The sequence below is a fragment of the Morchella importuna genome, assembly GCF_003444635.1.
Source record: "Morchella importuna strain M04M26 chromosome Unknown Morimp01GS023, whole genome shotgun sequence".
NCBI lineage: Eukaryota > Fungi > Ascomycota > Pezizomycetes > Pezizales > Morchellaceae > Morchella > Morchella importuna.
In genome coordinates, this window is record NW_025763420.1 from 500,635 (window position 1) to 526,429 (window position 25,795).

General features: G+C 47.5%; 5 protein-coding genes across 5 annotated transcripts; 3 read left to right on the forward strand and 2 right to left on the reverse strand.

Annotated features, from left to right (window-relative positions):
* Positions 1–2,391: 2,391 nt before the first annotated feature.
* On the reverse strand, positions 2,392–5,439 carry LAJ45_07344 (uncharacterized protein; the record flags this gene model as incomplete). The annotated part of the gene is made up of 14 exons (XM_046116902.1): positions 2,392–2,432; positions 2,489–2,494; positions 2,896–2,925; positions 3,016–3,096; positions 3,269–3,298; positions 3,376–3,399; positions 3,452–3,459; positions 3,525–3,544; positions 4,075–4,082; positions 4,280–4,294; positions 4,358–4,451; positions 4,604–4,754; positions 4,837–4,957; positions 5,223–5,439. The coding sequence occupies 14 exons, from the start codon at positions 5,437–5,439 to the stop codon at positions 2,392–2,394; spliced, it is 846 nt and encodes a 281-aa protein (XP_045969937.1).
* A 2,710-nt stretch (positions 5,440–8,149) lies between these two features.
* LAJ45_07345 (uncharacterized protein) lies at positions 8,150–10,178 on the forward strand (the record flags this gene model as incomplete). Its single annotated transcript, XM_046116903.1, has 2 exons — positions 8,150–8,162; positions 8,311–10,178. 2 exons carry the CDS (start codon positions 8,150–8,152, stop codon positions 10,176–10,178), a joined length of 1,881 nt encoding a protein of 626 aa, XP_045969938.1.
* A 6,929-nt stretch (positions 10,179–17,107) lies between these two features.
* On the reverse strand, positions 17,108–18,743 carry LAJ45_07346 (uncharacterized protein; the record flags this gene model as incomplete). The annotated part of the gene is made up of 4 exons (XM_046116904.1): positions 17,108–17,481; positions 17,556–18,182; positions 18,575–18,597; positions 18,667–18,743. 4 exons carry the CDS (start codon positions 18,741–18,743, stop codon positions 17,108–17,110), a joined length of 1,101 nt encoding a protein of 366 aa, XP_045969939.1.
* Positions 18,744–21,465: 2,722 nt separating this feature from the next.
* LAJ45_07347 (uncharacterized protein) lies at positions 21,466–22,023 on the forward strand (the record flags this gene model as incomplete). Its single annotated transcript, XM_046116905.1, has 4 exons — positions 21,466–21,515; positions 21,572–21,606; positions 21,666–21,780; positions 21,834–22,023. 4 exons carry the CDS (start codon positions 21,466–21,468, stop codon positions 22,021–22,023), a joined length of 390 nt encoding a protein of 129 aa, XP_045969940.1.
* Positions 22,024–22,215: 192 nt separating this feature from the next.
* LAJ45_07348 (uncharacterized protein) lies at positions 22,216–24,529 on the forward strand (the record flags this gene model as incomplete). The annotated part of the gene is made up of 4 exons (XM_046116906.1): positions 22,216–22,991; positions 23,043–23,173; positions 23,288–24,438; positions 24,515–24,529. The coding sequence occupies 4 exons, from the start codon at positions 22,216–22,218 to the stop codon at positions 24,527–24,529; spliced, it is 2,073 nt and encodes a 690-aa protein (XP_045969941.1).
* Between the last annotated feature and the right edge of the window lie 1,266 nt (positions 24,530–25,795).

Here is a 25,795-nt window from a genome sequence, read left to right on the forward strand (position 1 = left end):
TTCGCTGGAACTCCTCACGAGCACTGGGACAGCTAACACGGAGACCAAACATCGAATCTTTTAATGGAGAGTTTTATCTACACGAGTTGAACAGAAAGTCGAGCACTTAGAAAGTCCTGCACCTCTTATTGGCTAAATCCTTGCAGGTCTTTGCCTAAAACAGCTAGAATTTCTGTCCTGTTCAACTGGCGTAGCTAAAACTCTCTAATTGGGTTTCTTGAACAGCAATCGCCTACCGCCGAAGTAAGGAAGCGTCCAAAAGAAAGTTCAATTGTATACATGCATCATAGCTACCAGACAAAGGAACCTCAGCAAAAAGCCGGGATGCTAGGCAAGCAATTGACGTCTACAATATCAATCCAAATATGGTTAGATCAAAACAGCATTTCGGAACACCCAAGTGGTTCTTGGCATTGAAATCTGAAATCATGTTTCTCTTACCATAACTGACTAGCTCGAAGTGGACCTACATACAAGAAAGATGTGCAACTCTTACCATTTGGGGAAACTATTCGCAGTCCAATGAATTCTTACTTCTTCTCTGTGCCACAAGAACGCAAACCCAGATAATTCGTGGAATCTACTCTACTGTAGAGTCTGTAGAGCACATCCCTCTTTTTACACCTCAAGTGTTAAAAGAATACACGACAGGCTCCCTGCAGAAATAGAAATGGAATGCCAACCGCATTTTTCACTGAGTCCACCCAGCATGGGGGTACAAAGCCATCTCTCTAGCGCCCTTGGACACCCCCACAGCAGTAACAACAGCAGTGATCGATTTAATCACTTTGCCCCACCTTCACACGCCTTCTGTAAGATCATCGGAAGCGGGGAAACCTGTACGACGTACCAGAGACTCGATCTTTGCAGCCCTCTCGATTCTAACTACACCCCCTCTCTTTTGAACCATTTCCCTGGACTTACATGTACTCATTCTTCATATCGGACCGCAAAAGGGTTCTTTTGTTTTTCATTTATGATTGACTGGTTGTCCAGGAGCCACAACCAAGTCTCTACTAGTATTTCTCTGACGTTTTTGAACTGGGCCATTATTGCATACACCCAAAATCATGAGCTTGGCGTATTTTTGTATGGCATGCAATATCAGTCGCGTCCACAAACGTCAGAGAAATACGAGTACATCTTGCTTGCATGCAACCTTGTTGAGTACTGCAGCCAGTATTTGCGAAACCTAACTGAAGTAACCCACACTTGAAAAAGCATTGTGGCGGATAATGTTCTACAAGTTTACCTTTCCTCAGCATCAATTAATGACATCCTCTTATTTCTCTCTCTATAATCTTAACCAATCATGGAGTCATCCAATCAACCTACAGCCAATCAACGTTAAGTCAAATAACGTTGCTGGTTGGAATGCAATATTTGCTCCCAATACAATCAGCAGAAAGGTCATAAAAACAAGTGATCAATAAAACATGAATCAATATTAAACAAATCGGAAACTCACCCGGCCCGGGATTAAACTAAAAGAAAAACCCCACAGGAGCTCGAGCCTCCATATTCAACGCCCCATGATATGAACTATCTTTCCCCGCAAATGACCCATTACATATATGGTGATTCCTAGCGGGGGTCCAGATCCGGGATCGGAACAATAACAATCGGGTGGAGAACTTCATTATCTTATCGGGTGGTTTCATATACTCTACCGGACCGGCTAGTTGCGATTAGAACCTCCAGAAGAAAAATCAGAACTGCAAGGGATTCTATGTCATGTTCCGAGAAGGTTGCCCTATTTAAAATCCCACCGATACGTATGTATTCCTGTAGGTACTTGACTCTACACTAGAGAGACTCGGAGGTTGATAGTTGTGTACTCTAGGATCACCAAATAAACACATATACAGGTTACTCCATATGCATATTCCTATGTACATACATAAAGTACAAGTATACCGGTGGGTGTATGAATCAAGTTTGTAAATTAAAGTACTATACGTAAATCAATAACGAAACGGGTAGTTTCCAAACGGTGCAAGCAGGCAGCAGGCCGAGTAACCGTTCCGCGTTGCCAAATTCCATACCTCCCACCAACATGGATGTGGATGTGGATGTGGATGTGCTGCAGGCAAAGAAGCAGGTTCGACAGATCCCGTTGACAGATCCCACATTTACTTTAAATCTGCCGAGTAGGCGCCCTCCTCCGCGTATACATGAATATACAGGGGATTGGCGGTTCGGGGGGTCTTTTGCGGAAATCGACAGCCGGCGGACGACGACAATGCGTATAGAGAGGGACGGGGGCATGAGACGTTGCGCGTTCTTAGCTTCACTAGACACCCACTTTTTCTTTGTCATCTAGAGGCTTCGGTATAATTTCATCATTAGCCACGAGACAGGGAGGAACAGAAGAGGGCCAGTTTCGAATTATTAACATCTCCAGGTTCTTGAAGTTTTCAGGAACGTAAAACCTGCGCGCACTTCAATCTCATGATCAAAAGTGTTTCAAACGTGCGTGCATGCGTACCTGATACTAATGTAAGTCAACTTTAAGGATGTTTTATTTGTTTTTTCCAACCCCAGACTAACGAATCATCAAATCTCACTCGTGAAAATGAAATTATCAGAAACAAGGCTACACACACACGCACACAGCCCTACTACACTCTCACCTCACCTCACACTCACCTCACCTCACACGGGGTATGATTATTCTAGATAAATGACGTATGTTTCATTTACTTGTGAGACCAAGTCACTTGTCCTCAGTCCAGTCAGGCTATGGAGAATGTTCCCTTATTTATTATCGATAAGAATAGATAGAGCGGATAACAAAATAATAATAAAAAAGAAAAGAGGATGGGATCAATAAGCCACGCTGGAGATGACCCATAACCCGGAGGGCTCGGAACGCCAGTTTCAGGAACAAGGTACCAGACCAGGCCACTAGGCAGCCGAGGCTTTCTTCTCTCTATCTCTATCAGATTCTTAGGGCTAGAAAAAATAAAATACGAAATGGTTGGATTAGGATTATGTGGGAGATGATGTACGTACTGTTTAGGCCTAGGTATGTGACCAGATCATGAGTTCTCCCCTTCCTTCGAGAGCTCGTATTGGATAGACCGTTAACATGTGCTAAGCAAAAAATATATTTCTCCTTTTTCTTAAAGTCGTGTTATCCGGAGAGGGAAAAAAAGAAATTCAAATGACGTAAATGATCTCGAGCTGCTTCCCATAGAACTAACGTTTGTGCACCTGAACCTGAGGACGGCTCCCCGCAATAACTGGTAACTTGGGAGGAATGTACCATATGTTCCAAATGTGGCGGGCGAGCGACCTGTCAGATTAGCCTATGATTCATCCGATGTATGGATCCTTTGTCTCTTTCGCAGTTTCAAGGGAACCGTGGCTTACTCTCTCTACCTCGTCTCCTAGCCTCTGGTACCTATCGCGTTAAAAAAGGTTCCAATAGGATCCGCAGGATACTCACCCAGGATCCTTATGAGCAGTTATTATTTGCTTTCTCCTACCGGAGCTAATTTTCCCTTTTCGTTCGTCCGAACTTTGGAATGGGGGGGTCATCCTACACTGTTAGCGTACCTACATAACTCGCTCCGACTACTAGCTAGCGCAGATCATCTGGGGTTTTCTTTTGTGGCAGCGAACAAAAAAAAAGGTGAGATATGACAGGGAAAGAAGGTTTGGAGGCATGATGATGTAGGTTTGCATATCAACTCGGGCGCATTAACCGAGTGCAAAAAGATAATACACAGCATTCATTATGCACGAATGCGATCGTTAGATCCTGTAGTTCTAGCCCCTTCCCTTATTGTTCGGGCCAGTAGGTACCTACATACTACAACTTTACCACTACGACACCCCTCTTGTGTGCTACTGCTACTGCGAAGTAGACATGCGTAAAGCCTTTTTTTTTTTTTTTACCCCCTCCTCCTTTACCCCCGCTGTTACGGAATCTCTTCATTCATTCATTCGTTTTGCCCAGTAATAAAATGCCAAATAATAATAAAAAAAAAGATGATAGCCTTTTACAAATAAAAACAAGAAAAAGATATGATGCCCCATTGCTACAAGAAAAGTAAAATAGTTACGTACCCAACCCCCTGCAGTCTGTGGCTCAGCTATTACTTGGTGAAGGCGGTGCCCAAGTTGACAACCCAAGTAAGCATGTGAACAAGCTATGTTCTGTTCTAGTCCAAGAACCACATGCAGGATCCAGATGATAGGTCCCCTCTATCTATTGGACCCTACTAAATCTAGCCCTGCATCCAGGATGCAGCTCGTCTAATCCCGAGTTGACTCGCGAATCTGAGGCCTGTATTATAGTGCGGGGAGCTATTAGGAACTTCTATCGAAAGAATTGGAGTGGGCGCCATACCTGTTGAGCCCATTGGGAAATACGATACGAGATACCACACTAGTGCGATAAGTTGGGCAATGCAGGAGAAGAGAGTGAGAATCACAGATTGTACCTGACTCACACGTAAGTGATTGCTACCTCTCAGGATACGTTCACGGGGTCAAATGGACCCAGTGACAATTTTTTGATATTCAGAGAAGTAAGGGGAGGATAGAATTTCAGAATGAAAGCGGGAAGAAAGCAAAGAAGTAATAGTTGATATACCCCCAGAGCAAAGAAAAGAGTCAGGCCGATAGATCCAAAATACGCAGCTGTGAACGGCAACCGCGGGGTAGATAGAAGGTGCATGGCATATGTGAGCGGACCCTGAAGAACTGCCCAAGATGTAAGGAATAGTATCGATCCCACGGTCCAGCTGACATGAGAAATTCCCGTCAGTAGCGGAAATTATTTTGGCGAGGAACATGTGGCTTGCATGAGGGATCTACAGGACTTACAGAACAGCGAATTTCCGGGGTCGTAGAGACAGTATAGGGAAGAGGGAAAAGCAGAGGACGAAGCAAACTGCAGCCCCCAGGTTACAGCATGCAAACACCAAGAGGCGATCCCATCGGCTTACTGTATGAAGAAATGAGGACTCTGATCAGCAAAGTATTTTTCTTTTGCGGCGGTGAATTTCATGCATGGCCGTGGTTAAACGTGCACGACAGCGGCAGCGATCGTTTATGTGTATATCTCAACACCACAACCCACAACCGCTATCATCACTTTCACCATTCTCACCATTCTCACCGCTATTTACATTATATCTACCAAATCCTTCAACCTTGGCCCCAGGAGCTGTAGGAACACTGAAAGCAAGACTAATGGAGACAAGACTCACATGCTAACCATCCTGCGTCCTCTTCCTGGCGAGTTTGAGCAGGAAGCTGTGGGGGAGGGTCGGAGCTCGTTGGGAGCCGGACATAACCTCCGTTCCCAAACGGATTCCAGGATTGTAGTTTGTTTAAGAAAGGAGATGACGCGGAAGTATTGACCGGTTCATCTCTCCTGGACCATCCTAGCGAGTTCATTTGTGATCTGAACGAGTCTGCAGCCATGACGAAAGGTACAAGAAAAGTCAAGCCAAAATGGAACGTGGATGACTACTTGAACCGGGGGGAAGCTGTGTGCTGCTGAGCTTGCTGTCGGAGAATATAAACAGGATTACTGAACTGAACGGAGGGTGGAGCTCGGGATGGCTGTGATGGAGGTGGAGGTGGAGATGGAAGAGGTGGTGGTGGTTCAGGTGCTCTGCATCCGCACCTCCCTTTTTCCCAAAAAAGGTGAGATAGATCAATAGTATGTATGTTCAAGAGGAATATATGGAGTTCTCTCTCTCGGGAACAGGAGATAGATGTGGTCACCTGGGCACTACAGTAGTACTACTATGTACAATATAGTACTGGTTCTTCTCGTTCTCGTATGTGTGCTGTCTAGATCTCTGCTATTCTTTCTTTGCTGTTCAGTGTTTTTGAGCGTTAGGTGGACCCAAGATCTCTGGTGTATACGGGGAGAAGTGTTCGTGTTGAGTTGATGTGGAGGGAGGACGAGGGTGGCGCTAGCCCACATGGGCGCAAGCCTCATACTGTTCGGTACCGCCAAGGTTCCGACGGCCGCCCACTCATTGCCTGAAAGAGGTGTCTTATGGCGCTTTCCAATAATAATAATAATTAATATATTATCAGTCACTTTTTTGCTTGTCTTGGTTTTTAAAAATGCTGTCCAAAGTTTTGCTTGAAACTTTCACCTCTTTTTAGGCCAGTTTTCCAGGACGAGAAAGGTAGAAACATGCAGGTCAGTTATCGTAGCAAGCGGCGTTGTCTGGTAGGTAGGGTTTTTTTCTTGCAGGGGTTGAGTTGGGGTAGAACCTCTCCACCTGTGGAGCGGAGCAAAAGTTGGGGGTGGAAATCATCGTGAGGTTGCCCTGACCGTACCGAAAAGGCCAGCCAGCCATAGACTGAGTGAGTGAGTGTGGAAATTTAAACTAGCAGTCATCGACTCCTCCTCCGGTCGGTGGCTTCCCCCCTCCGCTCTTGCTCTTCCACCCTCCCTTTCATTCATTCCCCTTCCCTTCTGTCGCTTGCACTCTCCCAACCAAATCCCAGTCCCCATCCATCCTTCGTCCATCCGCCCCTCTGTTGATCGTTCCCCCCGTACTACTACTGAGATCTCCTACTACTTCTACCCCCCCTCTCCCCCGTCCGATTCCCCGTTCTTTCGAATCCCCTCTTCCACATACTTCCGAGTTTCTCGCCTCAGTGCTGCACGCCTTCCCCCCACAGAAATCAGTACCTGCCGTTTCATTACTGCATCCCACTCAAATACCCAAATATCAATCAGTCAGCCAAGTCTATATAATACGTGCGAAACAATTAGTTCGCCACAGGTCAACAACAGACACACTACCATTGCTTTATCTCATACATAAAGCCACACATAGCCACTAAGTAACGTAGAGTCAGCTTCCAGAGTCCAAAGAGTTCCGCGAAACCAACTGCACAATAGCGGCGCCGGTAACAACGGTAGCAACATCATCAAAGGAAACAGCTCCTCAGAAGGGAGATCGAGTAGCAGCGACCTGCATATTTCTCCGGGCCAGTCAGACTTGAGACTTCAGCCTGCTCCCCAGGCTCACCCAGCAGCACTACCACACCCCCCATCCTACCACCCCCTCCATCACTCATCCCCCCCTCTTCCACCATCCCCTGTGCCTCTGCTGCTTCTGCTGCTGCGCGCGCAAGAGGCTTGCCATTTTGTGTCACATCTACTACAATTACCCCATTACAGATTCGCAATACTTTGGTTAGTAGCCGCCTAGCTGCAAACCCCGTCTCTCCGCTTTACTTCTATCTATCTGTGTTCATCACACGCCCTAGTCGTAATCCTGCAGGTCTTTCTGTGCAAACACTCTCAGCGCACTCCATTTCTAGAACGACCGACCAATTCCAAGCGATCACATCAATACCGCTAACTAACTGGTTCGTTGCCGGGAATTTTATTTTCTTTCCCGTTAGTCAATCAATCTTACAGTCAGTCAATCAATCAATTCGCTTTCTGGCAACCCTGAACTGTCCTCCTTACCTGGCATCCATTACCTCCCCTGCTTGTCTACCTTTGCCCCTCCAACCAACCAACCAACGATCTACCCAACGTACTTAGCTACATAGCCAACCAGCGTCCAGCCCCACATCTACTCACCTCCACCTCCTACCCTACCCTAACTACATACTACTACATACTACTACATCTACTCTACATACTTCCACTCACCCCCCACCCCCTTACAACTACATAACCCACTACCCACGGCTTCCATTCGGCCTTTGTAGAAAAGCTATTTCTCATCTCCATCGCTCTGTAGAATCCGGCCGTCTCGATATTCTCTAAGCTATAATTTATTTTTGCCAAAGAGTCTTGTCGGTAGTCACCTCTTCAGTCATTAAAACCAGAGCCAATTCCGCTACCCTTTTTTTTTATTGCCAACACACGAAACGAAACGAAACGAAACGTTCCTCCATACCAAGCTGTCACCGTTTCTTGGCTCATACTACCCTTCTTGTGCTCAATTTCTCTGTTGTACCGACGTTCTGAGATCGGTACCCATCACTTCAACACGCATACACGCAGCTCGAAGCAACTAAGGTCAAGTGCGCACAGCAAGGTTGCGCGGTTTCTGGCAGTTAAAGGTGAGAAGGTGTGAGCAACACCCAGAGTTGAAGTTTCCAGTTTTCCGGTATCCAGTATTGGACACCACAAAATCTTTTTATTATGCCGATGACTAGTGAGTTAAGCTTTTACTTTACACAATTACTTGCAGTTGCACGGTTATCATTTTTTTTTTTTTTTTTTTTTTTGAATCGGTTGCCTACCTATACTTAGTGAGTCAACCAAGTAATAAAAAAAAAGAAGCTAACGGCGTCCCTTCCTAGTTCCTACATTTAGCTCCAATACATTTAAAAAGAGCTCCGCAGACCTAAGAGTCGATATACCTCACCATAACAACGGTATGCACGCCTACAACAGCAATTCCAGTAGTGGGAATGTTCCCAACTCGCCAGCTCCTTTCATCAAGAATGAGCCTCAAGACGAGTCAAGGTTTCTTCACCAGACACCATACCACGACGCATATAGCATGTCAAGCCATTCCTACCAGCAAGGCGGATTTGGAGACCAGAGTTATTCTGCTGGTGGCGATGGGAGCATCGATCCATCGGAGCTTACCATGTCTCCATCAATGCCAATCCAACAGAACGGTGGATTCTACCCCAACTTTTCAACTTCCAACAACATGGGGTACATGGGTAGCCATATGCCCGATGAGGACCTTGTGGCTACATTGGGGGGACCATTGGATGATAGTCATATAAACAACGGCCAGTTCGATGCCAATCAGAACGACTATGATAACAGCACCCATGGTTCACTCCATAATCTGTTCCCGGGAATGGATCGGAACACAAATGGAGGCGGAGGTGAGAACGGTGCATCAGTTGGGCCTACCAATATCGAGATGTTCTCTCACACTCCTGATAATGCGCCACAATCACCATTCATTCGTGGCTTTCAGTCACTGCACTTTCGTCAAATGAACAATTCTTATAATGGAGCGACGGCTGAGACCCCATCTTCATACAACGCATCACCTGTTATTGGATCTGATTCGACTCAAGGTACGAATTTCGATCAGTATATGGCTACTGGTAAGAGGAAAGCTCGACCGGCTGTATTGGAAAGAACTAGCTCGCGCAAAAGTCCACATTCGAGATCACCTCATACACCCAAGACTCCCGGAATTGGTGCCTTGTCGCTGGAGTCATCAAGTGTTCCGTCACAGCCCATTCCGCCAACTCACATGAATGCTCATCGCCATCACAAATCGCTATCGAACCACTGGGATGGAAATTCGGGTTCCTACCTCGACTCCCCTCTCTCATCGCCAGGACATTCCACGGTTCACTCACAAATTGCCGATGTTTTCAAATCAGGAAAGCACGCTTCGCTACCTGCTAAAGTCGAGCCAGGTCCCGGTGGACACACCCTTCAAAATACACAGGAGGCCAAAAGGCGCCGGAGGCGGGAAAGTCACAATATGGTTGAGCGTCGGCGAAGAGATAATATCAATGAGCGCATTCAAGAGTTGTCTCACCTTGTACCCCAACATCGTCTCGAGGACGAAAAAGTACGCAAGCATCTAGTAAATAACGGCTCCTTGTCACCAACCATGGGAGGACCTAGCGGTAGTCCACCTCGTGCGACATCAATGCTTGCCGGGGGTGTTGGTCGCCGAGCTAGTGGTGTGACGGCTGCTGGCATCGCCGGCGAGGAGAAGGACAAGGGTCCGAATAAGGGAGATATTTTGAATGGGGCAGTTGGCTGGACAAGAGATTTGATGTGGTCTCTTCATGAGAAATTGGAACAAGAGAAGAAGCTCAGAGAGCTTATTACCAGCCTTGGCGGTACTTTCCCATTCGAGCCAAGCGAAGATGACAAGAGGATGTCATCTGAGCTATACACCGCGATCGAGAAGAATGGTGTACAGAGCTTTAGTTATTCGAGGACACCCGGAACGAGTCTAAGGGTGCCAGGGTACACCGATTATGCTGGAAATCCACTAGGTAGCGGCAATAATGTCATGTCTCCGCGTGTGAGCCCGTCTGGTTCCGCAGGGAAGTCTGGCCAGAATGGCGGCTCAGCTCGAGCTACACCCCAACAGCAACAGCAGCCACAATTCTGGAACCAAAACGGCGATGACATGCCATTCAAGGAGGAGGATGAATACACTATGGACATCTCATAAAGTTGCGGATGATCCGCCTCCCTGCTCGTTACACATTTTCGAGACGATGCTAGTCGTGGCTCAAGTTATCCGACGGCAGTGATAGCTTCAGAGTTTATGCGATCAAACCATGGTTGATTTGATGCAGATTGGACGCAGGGGAACTGCTTGGGTTTATGAAATTGTTTGAACGTTTCTTGATGTGTATTATGAAGAACGAAGGATGTTTGGCGTTTATGTTTGGCATGATTGAAGGACATGCATGGCCCTATTTTATATTCTGTTTTTATTCCTGTTTTCCTACTCTCTCCACGTTTGTTTAGCTCTTCTCGTGTATAAATAGGGTAGGATTATGGTCTTGATTTCTTTTTCTTTTAATTTCTCTCTATTGTGGACTTACAATTGTTCGTGCTAAATCCTGTTTGTTATCTATTCCGTTCTGTTTATGCATCAAGATATTTCTTCTCTTCTATTCATGTTCGCATTTGCTGGTGTATTGAGGGGTTTCATATTGCTGCTTTTATGATTTCTTGGTTTCTTTACTAACTCTACTTGGCGGCGTTTCAAGTCGTTACTTTGTTTCTGTTACCTCCCCCATATTTCCCATTTTCATATCTTCTTCTTTCCCTTAATTAAGTGCTAAAGCCCTTGGAGTGGGTGGATTTCTATGATTGGGATCTCCCTATTTCAGAGTGCTTAGTAATCGGGGCTTTATTTTGAAATTTATTCTTCTATGACGATTTGGTAGTTATTTGAATACGAATGTAACCTCTCTTGCACAGATATCGATCCATCTATAGCTGCTATCTCGCACGGTGTGTGAAAAAGGGAAACCGGGCCCTCATAGATAGGATAATATATAGATACAATGTCTACCACCTGTAACCGGACCGAATCAGAATTCCCAAGTAGCAATACATAAACACAGTTAAGCTAGTTATACATAAATAAACAAGGCTTGTAATATAAAACAACTCGGCTTCTAAAGTACATATACTTAACAAGTAGCAATCAATAATGAGGTACATACAGGTATATGCGACGTATACGGACATGTAGTATGTAGGTACCGGTACGGTGCATAAAATTAGCCCAGCCATCCATTCCAGCTGGCCGGCTGGCTGAGGTTATGGGCGACAGATAGCCCGCTCGTATGTCAATCACATTAACCTTAACTTGCCTGCCTCTGAAACCTTACATCTATCCCACCCCACCTTTCCGGGAGCACAGAATCATATACGTGGACATATATATATATTTGTATTATGCTCACAACCATCTAGATCTAGATCTACCTTCATTTGCACCAAGTACGTGTTCGTACATCCTTAATAAACTGAGCAAGATGACGATTGTTGCTACATGCGGCCCATAACCCTTCCATTAGCTAATTAGGTATGCAGTCGGTTTTGGGTAATGCAATGTATCGTGGTACCAGAAGGGGCAGGGGCCAGAGATGTCTGGCCAGGTAATGGGCTGATATATATTGACACTGTGAGCGGGCGGGGTGGGATGCGGTGGAGTGGAGTATTGGGGGAGGTTAAGCCGATATCAGCCATACAGCCCAGGTTTGTGGAGCGACGGGCATAAGTACATACACCGACTCTTCATGTAGAATTGAGGGGTGAAGAAATTTCTTCGCTCTATTACTGGCCAAATGCTTGGCCTGCGTTTGACAACAGAGGGTTTGATGCTGGTACCCGCACCGCATGGGAAGAGGGGGTTTAAAATGTCGAGTGACGGTCCGTGATTCTTACTGATCACAAACTCCTTATTTTTAATTCTTTTTTTTTTTTTTTTTTTTTTTACTTTCTTCCCGATATATGCTTCCTCAGAGATAGCTATAGGTATAGAATTCGTGCGAACACATTTTATTCCTTAAACTTGCATGCATGCATGGTTATGTCTACCTATAGGTTGTTGAATTATCGTCCGATAGGAAGTAGCTATACGTACATCTACGCACTCAAGTTTGAGGAGGAAGAGAATGGAGATGGACAGTTCTTCATTCTGCCGTGTCAGAACTTGCTCTTTGCTCCAATTCCCCCTTGCTCTACCCGGAGCCGATTATCAGGACGGTGTCACGGTGAAAGTATATCATGAATCATGAATGGTTGTAGTACAGCAAAAGTCAACCGTTCTGCACAAGAGGCATTGGTGGGATTAAGATTCAAGGCGGCTATCTTCAATATCTTAAACTTTAGAGAAATGCGGCAGCCTAGTCTTGCGGTGTGTCTCCTATTCGATCGGGGAAGAGAAAAAAACATGCAAATTCTTTGATCAGCTAGTGATCGATCCCATAGTGCACTCAGAAAGCACACTTAATAAATCGAAAACCACCCGGCTATTCTTTCAGGTATCTGCTCTACAAAAAAAAAAAAAAAAAAAAAGGAAAAGGAGCACCGGAAGTATGTCTTAGCTGGCAAGTTGCATAGCATTCCTCATGTTCCGTAAATTAGTAGGCTGAGGTACCGGTAGTGATTTTTTTTCTTTTCTTTTCGCTCCCCAAGCAAGCAGACGCGTACGGGAATCTGCCTGGGGAGCTAGGGAGGGAAGAAAAGAGAGATACGTATATACATGAGAGGATCTACGCGGAAATCATAGTTACCGGTGTTCACCAAACGGCAAGGCACATAACAGACACCGTACCAGTCGTAACAATCGCTAAGTAGCTAGGTTAACTGCCATATTGCATGCAGGCTACGATTGGATCAACTCTCTTTTACTCTTTTCCTCTTGCACTCAGGCTTACGGCGCGGCAGCATGGCATGCATATGGCAGGTAAACTATGTGCATCAAGCCAATGTTCTTTTTCGCACAAACCCGTTCCTTCAGGTTCCACCAGCGATCAGAGTAACAGTAGCTTGAATGCGGTACCCCCCTGAGCCAAACCCAGCCACTGAGCGAGGCATGACTGGTTCACGTGGCTGGGGAGCCTCAGAATCGAAAATCACGGCACCGAATATCACTCGTGGTGCTGCGTCATAGAACATGATTCATGAGAGAGCCCAGAGTGGGGTCTCGTGCGGCTGAGTACTCCTACTCTACCCTCGGGATGAACCGGGGGGTGTGAGTGTGTGGGGGTTTCTTTTTTTGTGAGCACTCTTTCTCTTTGTCAATAATATGTAGGCAGCTACTCTGGGGATTTTTTTTTCCAAGACTCGATATTGCATGTTCTGATTTGATGGAGAAGGCTATGTTACAATATCGATGACGCAGGAGATAGTGAGCCTAAAAGTATGGATACCTGTGCCGGTGATAGCTTGGGTGGGGAGGTTTGGAGGGGGGTTGTTTCGGACGCCGGAAGTTCATGGTGACCATGGGGTGGAGGTGTACGTACTCGGATTCTATTTTCCTGAGGCGTCCTATAAGGAACCTCTGGTCCAAAGGGAATACTCGGAATAGTGATCCCGAGGTCTGAAAGCTGGTCGGTGATCAGGCCCAAAGATCTGAAAATCAAAAAAGGAAAAGGAAAAAAAAGGAAAAAGGTGACACAGAATCCCCAGATTTTTTATTTTTTTTATTGTAAAGCCTCACATACTACTTCCTGGACAGAAAACAAGATAAGGTCTCGAGACTGAAATAGCAGGGTTAATGAAAATGGTTGTCTCGAAGTAGTTCAGGGTTCCTTAGTTGCCGTCTTTTAGTTATTACGAAATTTGCTACTAACCATATCCGTTTAGTGTGGGTAATAATAGTACATGTAGTCTAGGGACACGAGGCTAGGCGTCCTATTATTCGAATCACCATAGCGAGACATCGAAAAAAAACAGGGCCTGTATAACATGCAAAACCATATGTAGGTACAGTCGTGAGTCGACTCGATCAGGAGTAAGCGAAAGCCCCATAAGGCTGTAATATCGAACACTCCAGAAGTCTTTACTATCATACAATTTGAGAGCGGGGTTGAGTAATACCACACAAAATACAGCTACCTAAAAAGTAACTGGGAGTACACACCGAGCTTACATTAATTATCTTCAGACGCCCAAATAATTAGGCCACCTTGCTTACAAATCTACAAAATACACAAAAAAACCTGTTCTAGTAATGTGATACCAAATCGACCATGTGCTACAGTTCCACGAGGGGGGGTGAATGTCAACCCTTGTAGATGTCAACCAGTCAGGTGGTGGCGGAGGAAGAAGATGTTTCTGTTTACCAGGAGAGCATGAGCCTCAGACAGGTCCGATCCTTGAAACGGACGTCCCCATGGCATGTTTTATTTGGCGTCATGTGACTGGCATGTCTTGTTTCAAAGCTACAAGGATCGTCCTCTATGTGTAAACCCTAACCCTATGATTATACCTACCCACATATCGCAAGTGCGATCAGTTTCAGACTTTGGATTGCGCACATTGGGAAAGTTGTCAATCAATGTTGTGTGTTCTCAATAATCCCAATTCTTCGCTGTGATATATCACCTTATTTTATGCCAAGATACAAGGCGGGCCACAAGTGAACTCAATTTATTTAATCATGAATAATCACTCATGCTCAGCCTTATAGTTATCTCAAATTATAAACACGCCCGGCCCGAAACGCAACAACAAAATCTCTAAGATGAATCAAAATCACCCCCTTATAGTAAACCACCCAATATGCGAAATTCTAATATTCGCAACTCCCCGAACCTACTTGGTCCGTATACGTAGGCTGTAAGAGATGCCTTGTCGGAATAGTAAAAACCATCCTCTTTGTGGTCAGGAGGCTTAATGCTCATATCTGTTTACTACTCAGCGAATCGGAAGGCCGAGGGTGGTATGAATTCATAATGTGCAAAAAAGAACAAAAACAAGGGGTAGTACTGTACCTATTACAGCCAGTGATATAGTAGTGACCTAATGCGCCCCATCCCTTCCCGATAGACCGGAGCAGTCCAAAGCCACCAGGAGTATTGTGGTTAAAAAACAATGCGAAGGCTCAACTCCTCATACACTTACAGAGTTCTTTTTTTTTGGTACCTTTGCAATTTGGCCAAACTTGAGTTTCTAGGGTGGCTTGGCAATGCCTAGTGCGTGGTGGGAAATGATACTTTTGACACCATCACACAATTACGCCCCACCCGCCCAAACTGTACCTCATTGATAATCAGTAACAATAATAACTCTTGAACCGTCAGGCCGAATCGAAATCGGAGGCACTCAACCCCTTTATGGCATTCATGATTAAATCAACGCCAGAGGGTGGTATCTTTAGCCGTTGACATGCGTGATGGTTGTAGCAGATTCCAATTCTATGCGCCACTTGTTACTTGTATCACGATTATCGTAAAGGGTTTGAGTGCCCCGTTGCAATTCGGCCTGATGGTTTAGGATAGTTAATGAACCCTAACGATGCACACCTGATCCACGTTCTACATGAAAACAGTATTTGTGCTGCTGGGATATTCTTCTTTCTCTCTCAAGCCATACCAACCCAAAGCGCTTTGTCTCCTAAGTTACAATCTTCGAACTCTTAATTAAGCCGCAAAACAGAGGCTGTCCCCAAGAGAAAAAAAAGGTTAAGTGATATGTTGATTAATAGGAACTTTTAACTACCTTATTGGCTGTAAAGTAAGTAGGTTGGCTATTGTAAATGACATCGCCGCGCATGCCGTTGACCCCCGCCTATCTGTAGACTCCTTCATAGATTATCACTCGCAGTTCTAAATCCGCCAACTACGCACATTTTTTTTTTTTTTTTGTTTAATTCATTAATTGCATGCAGCCAACTACGCACATTAATTGCTAGATTAATTTGGTACATCTAGCTAGGGGTGTACCACCTCGCGGCCGCGGGTTGTTGGGTTCTGGGTATTGTAAATATATTATTGGTATTAGACGAAGGCCTTCAAGAGGGGGGACTTCTTCCACCCTGCCCCGCCCCCCCCCCAATTCCACCTCCCCCCCCTCCCCCGGCCCCTTCCAACTCGATACCTCCCCCAAGCTCCGCCGCTAGCTCTCCACCTGCCATCTCTACCTCGTCTACCGCCTTCCACCACCTCCACCTCCTCCACCTAGTACTCCCAGTCATATCATATCATATCATACCATATCATTAATTATATTACAATTATACACAGACCTTTTTAGATAAATATAATTATACAGAGACCTTTTTAAATGAATATTAGATCGTTAACCATAGAGCTTCCGTTGCTCAGCAATGTCATAGGTTTTGGTGGGGTGGACCGGTTACCATGCAGGAGTCAGTCAGGGTTAGAGTTCTCGCTCTCAACCAATCAGATGCCAGAGAGTTCCGCAAAAACCATAATCCAGTACATAATAGAGATTTCTATGACAACACACATACATATAAGTAAACGCCCAATATCTCCCGAACGGAACCTACCATCGTTGAACACCCCAGATACGAACCTAAAAGATGTACCCAGAAGCTTTTTTATCTATGTATAGATACATTTTTTCTTTTCAGGAGTACGCATAGCCGGCTGGGTATAGTTGTCTGGCTAGCTCAATACTACTGGTAGTGTGGGTCGTTCTTTAATTGTACCTGGCGCTGGGTTCTTGCGCTCCGCACTGGGAGAACGAGTGATAGTTCATGATTAGCATCATCTGCAAGCATAATGTAGTTCGTGAGACTAAGGCAGTGATCTCTATGTCTCTATTGAGATATATAGATTGCTTTAGGCTACTGTTTCATGAGTATTGAATTCTCTAATAAGCCAAACGGCAGGCGCTCATGGATCATGAGATATCACTCGCAGGATTTGTTAGCGCCAATGTTGAATGTTTGACTTTTCGAACCAGTACAGAAGAGCTGCCAAAGTCGAAGACTTAGGTGGGTTCTATTAGATTTGATAACTATAGGAAACATGTAGCCAAACTTATTCTTATCACACCAACTAAAGAAAAAAGACGAACTATTATTCCTAGCTTTACTAAAAAATTACCGCTAGCTAATCCTCACTCTAGAACATAGTAGAACCTCATCCCTAGTTTTGTTCCCTACTGCTGATACTCCGGCGACGGAGGCCTATCCCACCGTCCCTTGACCGCACCACCTTCAGCAGATCCCACGGGGTGGGCATCGTATTCACCCTGTTCTTCTGCGGAATGGTAAGCGGGGTCCTCTGCGGCGCTGGCAGTAGTAGGGCGGCTCCACGACGCAATGTTTGGTGACTCGGCACCCCATAGCACAGGGGACGGAGAAGGAGCTGACTGAGCAGGGGCAGTAGAAGAGGACGGAACAGTAGTGGTCCATGGTGCAATGTTTGGCGGCTCCGCACCCCACGGCGCAGGAGACGGAGAAGCGGCCGAACGAGCAGGGCCAACAGAAGAAGATGGGACAGCAGTACTCCATGATGCAATGTTCGGCGCATCTTGACCCCACTGTGCAGGGGGCGGCGAGACAGCTGATCGACCAGGGGGGGAGAAGAAGCTGGGGGAGACGTACTCCACCGTGCCGGCGGCGGTGACGCCGATCTTGCTGCACCATTCACTCTTTCTGGAGATCCGCCGCGGCGTTCCCAGATCGGATCTGCGTCGTGTCTTGCCGGCGGCGGAGACAGCGCATCCCCCCTGTTGTCTCTCGCACGTTGCTGGTTGGCCGCTCTCAGCAACTCAACCTCCTTCTCATGCTCTCTCTGAAGGTCATGGATGCGTCTCTGCTCCTCCTCCATCTCCCTCATCCGCTCCCTCTGTTGCTCGCGGTCCCACTGCGCATGCTGAGCGCGCTGCTCCCGCATGAATCTTTCGCGCTCCGTCCACTGCTCTCTTTCTTCAGTGAGGTCGGGGCGGCCGTCTTTGGCGGCGGCGAGCTTTGTGAGCTCCCATTCGCGGGTGAGCTTTTTGGACAAGGAGCTGAGGTCCTCGATGACGCGCTTGCAGGCGGTGGTGAGCGCTTCCTTGGGGCCTATGGTGGCATCTGTGGAGATGCGGAGAGTGAAGGTGGGGAAGAGGGGGTGCGGGACTTTATAGGCGGCGAAGACAACGTGGTCCGTGTCGAGGAGGGCGGAGGTGAGGAGGTTGCCGAGGGTGTGGTCTTCGCGGGCGAAGGTGAAGATGGCGGTGTTGGGGAGGCCTGGGGGGAGATGTTAGTGGGATAATATCGATGAGGGTGATATTGGGGGGGTATTGGGTAGAGTGATATTGAGTAGAATGATACAATTGAAGACACAATTGAGACTTAGGGTAGGAATTTAGGATTAGGGAGGGATAGAAAGTAGGGCTGAGCATGATATATAGCAAAAGCTCCTAGGAGCGCAATCACAAAGAGCAAACCAAGAGCAACCCATTTCAGCGAAGGAGCAGTATTGAACTCCCGTTATCCAGGGCACAAAACGCAACACAAAACACAAAACCACACACCCAAGCCGCACATCCATAGCCATAGCCAAAAAAAAAAAAAAAAAAACAAGAAGAAGAAGAAAAGCGTCAAAAAGCCGTCAAACAAAAAAAAAAAAAAGAACTTACGCAAATCCCACTCCATCGTAACCCTATCCATACGCACCCACCGTTAGCACTCTCTTCACACTTTGTCCTGCTTTCCGGGAGTGATGACATACTTCTCTTCCCCCTCAATTAGCGTAAATAGCTCATACCTCTCCTGGCGGTCGTCCATGTTCCGCGCATCTTGCTTCATGGTGAGATTGAACCGTTAAAAGGCAAGGAAATGTTATGCCAGATGCTATGCTGGTATGATCTCGTGATAGTTGATGGTTGTGTGTGACTTTGAGTTAGGGTTGGGATGAACTAGATGGTCAATGTAGTGTGGAAAGTTGGAAATTGGGTGGGTGGGATGGCTGTCAGAGAGAACAAGGTGCGGCAGGCAGCGGGAAGGACCCTGGCTGAGAGCAAACATGCACTAGCAATCCTGCTCTGGAATTGTCTGGGACGGCTTTTACCGCTGGATGGACGGGATCTGGGTGCAGGTAGATAAGATAAGACCCTTAACTTAAGCTTCGGATTGATAGATGCTGCTATGCTATCGAAGATTACATAGTGCTAAGTTGAGCTCAATGGTTAATGCTCAATGCTCAATACGCTCGGTAGAATTGTTGTAGCTTGCAATTGCGGAGCTAAAATTGATAGTTAGCTTTACCAATCTACCGTTTTATAAAAAGAATATAGATCGAAAAGGTTTCACTGAAACCTAACCCCGAACCTGGCGCCCTCAAAATTGAATGGAATACAGCAGATATCAATTTCATGGTGAATAAAGAATAAAGGGATAGATGATGTGGTCCTCAAATCTGATGGGAGGTCTGCTATCTGTACTCGGGCCGTGGGAGATCGGTCACAGGTGCTAGAAGAGCCTGAGTTCTAGACTACATGTACCCACATACCTTTAATTTGGAGCCTGAAAAATAGTGACCCCGGGGGCAACACCCAGAGGTACCCCTAGTTGTATTATCACTGGTTGATTTATTCTTCCGGGACTTTATACATATTGTCCCATTCGTAAACCCTGCGTATCAGGTCGCCGCTGGTCAATGGGACGTGTCTAGCCTTTGGATTGCCTGCTCTGATCATATCTCATCCCAATGGGGCAGTTTATAAAATAATTATAGCACTAGGACAGAAGTTTTGGTAGTATACCCTTTTTACAGCCAAAGTAGCCATGTTTAAAAGTCTCAAGGACAGTTGGAAATTATCTCAAGACAGGGCCCAGAGAATTCTAGAATTTTAAGTCCATTCGTTAGGTGTGTGTGATCTAATTTTTAAGGTCATGATTTGAGTGTTTCTGATTTTGTATGGTGTTCCCATACAAATTTTGTTTTGCAACGGCAACCAAAATTTACCAAAACTTCTGTACCCCGACTGTACATGTACTTGCAATTGTCGGACATGCTTTAATTGAAGAATTAAGCATGTGTTCACAGTTTAATTTGGCTATGTGCCGCTCAAGTACAAAGCAGTACAAGTCCTGGTAGTGTAATGGCGCACGCTCTAGGTAATAGCATTTAAAAATGTTAGAACTCGGAGAGGTATGAGTTCCAGTCTTAGTCCGGATCATATTTAAAAAAAATTCTTTCTTTCTTTTTCGTCTTCTTTCCTCCGGGAGAGATGTCAAGACCATACTAGTGCCCGTGATTGCTGTAAAGGGGGGGAAGGGGGGCTTATCTCCTGATATATAAAAGGTCAGGGCGAAAAGAAATTTCGCAAATGGCGGGTGATGATTGGCCCTGTACCCAGGCTTCCTACATAGAACGTTAAGGACTGGAATATGGCGGAACAGCCCTTCAATGAAATGATTGTTCTGTTTACTCCGCCCAGGAAAGTACATGTACTTCCAAAGGCAAAAAGGTTCCAGGCCAGAGTAGCAGGAAAAAAGAGAAACGTAAGGCTTTATTCCATTCACCAACCTGGTTTGAATTGATAGAATAAATTAAGATAGTGCGTCATGAAATGATTCCAGTTGGTAACAAACGGGAAAACTTCTAGTAAAAAATAAAAATAAGAAAAACCCCCGCTCGACATCAATAAGTTATACAAAACAAAAAAAGAACAAAAAAGTTCACAACACCGCCTAGGCCTCGGTTGCTACATCTTTTCTACGTCCAGTCCGGAGGGGGGTTGAACGCTCACGAGTTCGGTACAGAGTGTGAGCTCTATACCGCTGGGCCACGTCCAACCCCATGTTCACCTTGTATCTCATAAAAGAATATAGATCAGAAAAGTTTCCCAAATCCTGCGGCACCTGACCCTGCCATATTGACAATCTACCAAGTACATCATGACCCACTGGCCACCATTCCATTTTTGAGCTCCCAATAACTGGTATAACTAGGAAGGCCCAGAACACTGTAAGCTTTTTAGTACAAGCCAGAGCTGTTGATTTCCTCTGTTGATATTGATTTCCACTCTTCCTCAGGACTACACTTCCGCGTTAGGATTCCACTCCACGACAGGTACCCCACGAATATTCCCCAACCTCAGATATCCAATCCACAATCCACTCCCTGACTTCACAGACCCAACTATCTCACTGCAATATCAGTACTTAATTTACAACCCTACCTGTACCAACACAAACCCGCCCCGCCACTCCCATACCGTGTTGCCAACCATGCAGGGCCCACGGGAGATCGCCGCAGGGACCCCACCCCACCACGCAGACAACCAAAATGCACTATACCCCGCCAATGACTGCTGTGCGAGTAACTATTAGGCCCATGGTATACACATTTGTGACATGGGCTGTAGGCGTGGGGTTTGGTGTATATTTGGGTTTTGGGACTATACTACTAGGGCGTACCATGTCATAGGATTGATTATTCGCGGAACTCGCTCGATACTCGTGTGATTTTAATTTTTGAAACCTACCTACCAACAACACCTGCAACTGCAGTGCGATAGACACAATGAGCGGCTTCGGACGACCACCTTCAAAAGTCATTTTCTCGCCGACGCCGTAGGTCTCTTCCTCTACAGTTGCCGACCCAATACTAACCCACCGCACCCCTCCAGTCCCGAGCGCGGCAGCTTCCCACTCGACCATGAAGGTACACCACCCTACCTCTCCCTGCCTAGACCTAAGCACTAACAGCAGCGGCGCTCCCAGGCGAATGCAAATGCGTCATGACCACCTACCTGGAGTGCCTCAAGAAGGCCAAAGGCACTAATGACATGGCCTGCCGTCTGATCGCCAAGGACTACCTCAAGTGCCGCATGGACCAGTTAGTTTTTTACACCTCTCTCCAGTTTACCCGGTAGCTGATATGGGAGATAGTCAATTGATGGCCGTCGACGAGTTCAAGAACCTCGGCTTCCAGGAGGAGGCGCCGGTGCCGGTTGCGTCGAAGGTGGCGGTGGGCGGGGAGGGGAGTCGCCTGGATGAGCTGCGGCGTGAGAACGAGGAGCTGAAGAAGCAGCATCGGGAGGCAGATAAGAAGACTGCTGCGGCGGCGGGGGAGAAGTAGGAGTTAGGTATCGGCGCAGGTACATAGTCAGTGGTGTAGAATATATAGGGTCTATTCTTGTAGATTATCCGAATTGAAGCCCCCGGTTCCCAAATATCGTGATGATCATCCGTGTCTGTGTATCGCAACCGCAACCACACGGAACAACCCGCACAACCTCACCTCCGCCAAACCAACAAAAACCTACACACGATGAACCCCCCGCGCACGCCCACGCCCAACGCCTGCCTCATCGCGATCCTGCTCATCACCCGCGACTCCTCCGGCGACAAGCTCACCTTCCACTACCCACCCAAACCCACCGTCGACACGCCCCTGCCGCCGAACAGCACCTACACCGCATCCAGCGCCTCCTCCTCCGCCGCTTCCGACGTCGCCTCTTCGGGGGACGAAGACGACGACCGCCAATCTCTCACCACACTCCACGACCTAACTGCCGTCGAGCGCAGCGAGTCCGGAAGCCGCATCGGCCGCCGGCGGAGCCGCAAGGCGGTGGTGCCGGAGGAGCCTGCGGAGGAGGAGGAGACGACGAAAGATGATGGGGGGCCGCCATGGGAGACAGTGCTGGGGTTTAAGGCGGATTTCTTGGCGGGGTTGTTGGCGCCGAAGGCGGGAATGTGTAAGCGGAAGTTTGAGCTGACAGTGGATGATGTGGTGTTTTTGGGCTTCCCGCTGCATGTGAGGCCGGATGGGACGTGGCGAAAGAAGAAGAAACGGAGGGGGAGGGGGACAGAGGAGGAGGAGTTGAAGGAGAGGATGGAGGAGGCGGTGGTCGTTGATCGGGGGAGCGATGTTGAGGAGGAGGAGGAGAAGGAGGAGGATGTGGGGAAAGAGGAGGAGGCGGAGGAGGAGGAGGGAGTAGAGGCGACGGCGGCGACAGCGGCGGGGGCGAATGGGGGCGATGTGGCGGATGAGGAGAAGGACGGAGACGATGAGGGCAGCAGCACTCATGGCGGAGGGATGAGCATGTTCCATGTCGTCTTTGTGCTCAATCCACCTGAGATGGAGTATCATTTCAGGACGAAGCAGATCTTCAACGAGGTCGTCAAGAGGTTTGCGAGGGCGCTCAAATACGAGCAGGCAAAAGACGGATATGTCTGGCGGGAGGCCGTCAAGATCAACCGTCTGCGTGACAAGGCCGTCCAGGAATGTGCGTATCAAAACCCCCCCCCCCACACACAACCGATCATTTCCCCCAACCCCGGTGTCAATGATAGCAGCTCCTGGTGTCAATGATAGTTCCCACTAACCCCCTCCACCGCAGGCATGCCCTTCTCCGAGCTCTGGCGCCAGATCCTCGAACAGAGCGGCCTGGCATATGCCATCTCGCGCATCTTCACCGACATCTCGCAGAACAAGATTGCGCATATCTTCCTCAACAACGCACTAGGGCTGTCTTTGCAGATCCCCATCACCACCGAGACCTCCGTTCTCCCATGCATCACCGACCCGCAGATTCCCGGGCTCCCGCTCACCACCGCCGACTCCTTCGGTGACGACGACAACGAGGGCGACAATCTTCTCGTCCGCCACTTCACGCTCCTCTTTCTCGTCGACGTTGACAGCATTCTCAAGGACATCGCCGCCGAGTCCAGCGACTCCAGTAACTCGCTCGCGCACTTCGTCAAGTCCTGCAAGCCATCCATGAGCTTCCTACAGATCAGCAACAGCTCCGGCATCCCACTGCACAACATCCAAGTCATGGCACGCCACCTCATCCACTGGCGCAAGGCCCGCGCAATCCCGCCAATCCACCACAGAGACATCTACATCGTCTCGCCCAACGCCGACATGAAGCACCTTCACACCCTCATCCCCGTCTACGCCAAACTCTTCCCCACGCTCCCCACGCTCCCAAAGATCCTCTCCCTCCTCTCCCAGAAGCCAAAGCAGTTCGCCGCCTTCATCCCCTCCCGCGACCACAGGAGCGCATACTGCGACATTCTCGCCTGGCTGTTGCGCCACGGCCTCGTCACCCAGCTGCGCAACTTTGCGTGGATCCGCGTCACGCGCGATATCAAGCTGCGCGTGTTCCGCGAGCAGCAGCAGCAGCAGACGGCGCTCCTGTCACGCTCCCTCTCGTTGTCGCGCTCAATCTCACGCTCACGCTCCCCCTCGCCGGAGCCTAGCCGTGCGGATATCGTGGCGTCGGCGGCGTTCGCGTATGAGCCGCACCCAGAGGATCCAGCGTTTGAGGAGAGTATAGTGCTGGCGCCGCACCAGGCGTCGGCGGTGGAGAGCGCGTGGCTGGAGATGATGACGAGGGGACAGCCACCGGATGTGAGGGCGTTGTGGGATCGGTTGTTGAAGTATTTGAATGGGCAGCATGCGATTGAGAAGATTGCGGTGAGGGAGGGCATTAGTAGGAGGGATGTGAGGAGAGTGTTGGGCGTGTTTGATGAGTATATTATATATGTGAGTATTGATCCCCAGCTGTGATGTTTTTGTTTTGTGAGTGGGATGATGCTGATGTTTGGGGGGGGGGGGGCAGGCGAGGCATTGGTAAGTGGTAGGGTGGGTTAATTGTGATAAGACTCTTGGGGGGGGGGGGGTATATATGTAGTTAGTAGCAGTCTGGAGTTTGGGTTAATAATGAACATTAACAATATTTGAATGCGGGACTCACAAACTAGACCTAATCTATCCTATATACCCCGTTGAATGAGAATATTGTTCAGTGTATTGTAAGTAAAAGAAAGAAAGATAGAGTATATGCCATAGCCAATTAAACTAAAGAAACAGGTCAGCAAGGCAGAGGACAGCAAGGTAGGACCACAAACCCTCTTTACAGGCCAACCCGCATATGAGCAGCCAACGACTAGCTATTTCAATAATAGCGCCGCGAGGATCGCAACCATTGATACAGAATACCCAAATATCCCCACTCATTCCCCATGTTTCATGATTGTACTGTGATGTATTATCGCGTTTTTTTTCGTTTGTTGTTTCTTTGCCTTAGTCCTAGCCTAGTTTCGCCGCCCACAAGTAAAGTTACCAGACCGGGCTGTCAATGATCAAAGTGCAGGATTCTGAACCTCAACTTTCCTGATGTGGTTAGCGCGGTATGTACCTGCCAAGACACTTATGCAACCACTTTCCATATGTCGAGAGTGTAATCCGTAGTCTTTACTTTCTGACCTGTTGTATTGATCGCATGCGATATCTTGCCCGGTCAGGGGAAGCTGCTGACTGGGGGGCCACGGACTCATATGATAGACTGCCGATCATGGATAATCACTCGCCCAAACCGGCCCTGTTTCCACAGCGCAGGAGAAATAATCTGTGCTTCTAGCGGTTTTGACTTGAAACTGGAACTATTGTCGATATTGGTATGGTACCATGAACTTACGCTGCGTTCACTCTTTTTCCTCGTCTTCTAGATCTGTTAATGGGGGTGTACGGACGCTGACTGTGGTAGTTGAGCACTTCGGTCCCTTTAAGAGCTACTTTTCTCCACGCATGGGCTAATTTGCCGGTCGTATCAGTTATACCACGGCAGTATGGGTACCGAGGGCCAGGGGTGGGGAAAGTGATTTAACACATGAAGTGTTGTCACTTAATTTTGGCCTACAAGGTACCATTTTTGTCTGCAGAGTAGCACCAATGAGACCAAGAGATATGCGTAAAGAGATAGAGGCCATAAACTCCTGTGTTGAGGGTTGTGTGCCAAAAGCCATCTGTATAAGAGAGATTCTGGAGAATACAGGCGGTATACGTCGAGGATATCATTGTCTTCACTTAATTAGGCGTCATCATCTGTTTCGCAGTAAAA